The 3253-nt window shown below is 36.6% G+C and overlaps 1 protein-coding gene across 1 annotated transcript; it reads right to left on the bottom strand.

Annotated features, from left to right (window-relative positions):
• Positions 1–425: 425 nt before the first annotated feature.
• LOC127131956 (exocyst complex component SEC10b) lies at positions 426–2756 on the bottom strand (the record flags this gene model as incomplete). The annotated part of the gene is made up of 8 exons (XM_051060831.1): positions 426–736; positions 825–935; positions 1102–1105; positions 1197–1281; positions 1865–1962; positions 2189–2335; positions 2421–2513; positions 2640–2756. Coding segments are annotated over 8 exons (966 nt in total), but the record flags the coding sequence as incomplete, so codon positions are not given.
• Between the last annotated feature and the right edge of the window lie 497 nt (positions 2757–3253).

The raw sequence follows: 3253 nt of genomic DNA, 5'->3' as shown, positions 1-3253 counted from the left end.
TGCAATAATAGATTGATAACAAAAAATTGTGGCCCAGTGGCTCACTTTAATTTGTACCAAAGAGCCATGACAATAGAAACATGTCATAGACATTGCACACCATTTAGCATATATAGGTCAATCAATCAACATGCATTATCTAAAATATGAAATATAGTATGCATGAAGAGTGCAGATCAAACAATCATTTCAACTGTATATCTTTTAATCTCTAAAACATTTACAGCTACCAGAATTTCTGCATCACCACTCAGTTGTTGTTACATAATAATATTACAATCCCCTAATAAGCCTAATTAATTTTAAAAGTATACCACAAATTCACAAATTCTAAGGACAATGCAGAGATCCTGATATTGTCAGCAATATCTTCATCCTAGCTACAAAGTCCATAGAAGAAGTTGTAATATCCATCTACTTGAAAACTATTCTTGTTCTTTACATTCATGATCCTGCAAGAGTAAACCTGTACATATAGGACATGACGGATCGCGTAGTTCTTCGAGGCTAGTTCTTTGCTCAAGACAATCCGCATGATAAACATGACCACATACTAAAACTGCTACAACTGCAAGTTCATTGCAAGATAGTGAATTCCCCATAAAATTAAATTTCTGTCTCAGTGGCTTCTCACATATCATGCAAACCGACTTCACGACGTCCGGTGATACTGAATCCGTTGAGAAAGAACTTGATCGGATTCTCTCTGGCCTAGAAAATGTCTTCTCTTTGTACTCTAAAATAAATCGAAAACAAACAAGAAAAGCTTGGATAATGAATAAGCAATCTTCCTAGTAAAATTCAATGCTAGTATCAAAACACACCTGTATGTTCTCTGGGCTGTGAGTTCGGTTGAGGAGCCAACTTGAACGAAAGCCTGTCATCGAATGAGGAAGAACCCTTGCTACGAGACGAAGATGCATTGGCATGATTGGCTGAGTTTAGAGACCAATTAAAAACTACTTAGTTTAGGGACCTAATCACCAATCATTGACAACTTCAAGGATTTAATTACAACTTTTGATTTTGGCATTTGGGACCTACTTAAAAATTCTTAAATAGTCTAAGGACCACCGGAGTTATTAAACTTAAAAAGAATACCCGCCTATTTGTTATGTACAAGCAGCTAATAATTTTATTTGATAAGACAATGATCAAACTGTATATAGTCAATGATCAAAGATAAAATACCATACCAGTTCAGACAAAAATGCTTGTTTGTTAAGACCTTCTAAAGCAGTGAATGCAGACTCCAGTACCCGAGAGAGATAAGCCACAACCCTGGAAAAAAACAAGTACAGATGTTAAGAACTAAGAATATAGTTATAAAGATCAAAGATATAAATTAGAAGCATAAAAGAAAATATCGATATTACTTTAATGCATCGTCTGATAAGAAATGAAATCACCCCCAAGTCACCTATGTTGCATAATATTAATCTTAGTCCCTAAACAGCATTCAAATATGTACTCTTCATATTCTATATAGCCATTGACCCTGCTTTAAAAACTTAACTGGCAAGGAAGATCAGTCATCTAAAACTAGAAGCTTAGAAAACAGTGAATCGGAGCTATATAAATGTATTTTGGTGTTTCTATCCATGATTCCACTGATTCAAACACACATTATATTTAATATTTGTCTTTGGCGTTTTTTGCCAGGTGCCATAGATTTATAGGTATGTATGTACAAAAAACGAGTTTGTTCTCCAATCCTTGGATCTTTCCTTTTCTTGGTTCAAAGACCAACCAAATTTTCAAAACACTGCTAAGTCAAAATACCCATCCATGCGAGATATAAATTAGAGAAAACATCAATATCATCAATTTTAATACTAGTTTCAACTCCTCAAGTAATGTCCACCTTGTGCAGGCAGTAGTTGGCCGGTGGTCAGGAGCCATTCCATCATCAGGTGACTTATAATCTGTAGCCTTTTGCTCAGCTGAAAGCAGTCGCTCTACCTGCGAAGGGGTTTAAAGTGGAATACTTTAGGAACTAAGACTTAAATTTTATATATAAAAATATGTGGGAAATATCTATTCTAAGTTTATTATATGGATAGTTATGCCTATGCAGACACAGGGTAGCCATCAGGAGCGGGTAGATTGTGTGTAGACACATGATAGAAGTTTTACAATAGGTAATTGAGTACTGGCTATCATTCTCCGTATTACAGGTCCAACTGACCTCGGCCATGACAGTTTCAATACACTGTTGTAATCCTTTGTAAGCAGCAGCCTCTGCACTGGACATTGCTGTAGCCATTTCTTCACAAGCAGCAGCATGTGCACCATCCACAGGAAGCAAAAGTCTAGATATAGAATTGGTGAAGTACTGTAGAGAAGAATCCATATCAGTTATGAGGTTTTATTTATATCTATGGTAAAAGAATTATTAAAATCAATACTCCTCAGTATACTTGTTGAATAATAGCAACAATGCTTCCCGAACGTTGTACAGCAACCATGAAAGATCTAAAACTGCTTTCACCAGCTGCAGCCGCGGCCTCCGCCTGCATATCAACGAGTAAATCTTCATTATGTTTGGCTAAATGTCATTTAATTGCATACAACACGAACTTGAACAACACCAAACGAAACATTCATGTAATTACAGCAGATGCAGCTGCAGCAGCTACCCTACGGCTGACACTTGTACCCAGCACAAATCTTTCCCTCAAATTAGCTGCTTCAGTCAGTCCGTCTCTAGCCCGTTCAAGACCTTCTGCTACATATTGACTAACCTGTAAAATACATCAAGAATAACCACAGAAGAATGAGCTTTTGCCTACTAAATGTATCAAATATCTGAATGCAGACAAATTGTGAAGTTTACTCACAATCACCCCGGTCCCCCCACAAATATGAGTGAGATTTTTCTCTAGCAACCATGAGCAGAACCCGCATTCAATCAAACCATCAAGACCTAAACATGAATCTCCATTCAGTACACCCAGCACCTAAACCATTTGATCTACAGAACAACAGCTAGACATTAACAACAAAACCACAACCATGTCCACAACCTACAGCAAGTAATCCTAAAAAATTCCATTCATCAATCCTGCAACAAAAATGCAATTCACACCATTAACAACCTGCAATCATATCCAAGGTTTTCATCATAACCAAGCAATAATGCATAGTAGCTGAATCAAGGAAGTGCATCAACCACAAAACATAGCAACAATCCAAACAAAATCAAGCTACCTAAAAAACCGAAACTCACTTAGTTACTATTTACTACAGTAAA

This window comes from Lathyrus oleraceus, chromosome 3 (genome assembly GCF_024323335.1).
Source record: "Lathyrus oleraceus cultivar Zhongwan6 chromosome 3, CAAS_Psat_ZW6_1.0, whole genome shotgun sequence".
NCBI lineage: Eukaryota > Viridiplantae > Streptophyta > Magnoliopsida > Fabales > Fabaceae > Lathyrus > Lathyrus oleraceus.
The sequence above is the reverse complement of the archived record's forward strand: the minus strand, read 5'-3'. Positions and strand labels throughout refer to the sequence as shown.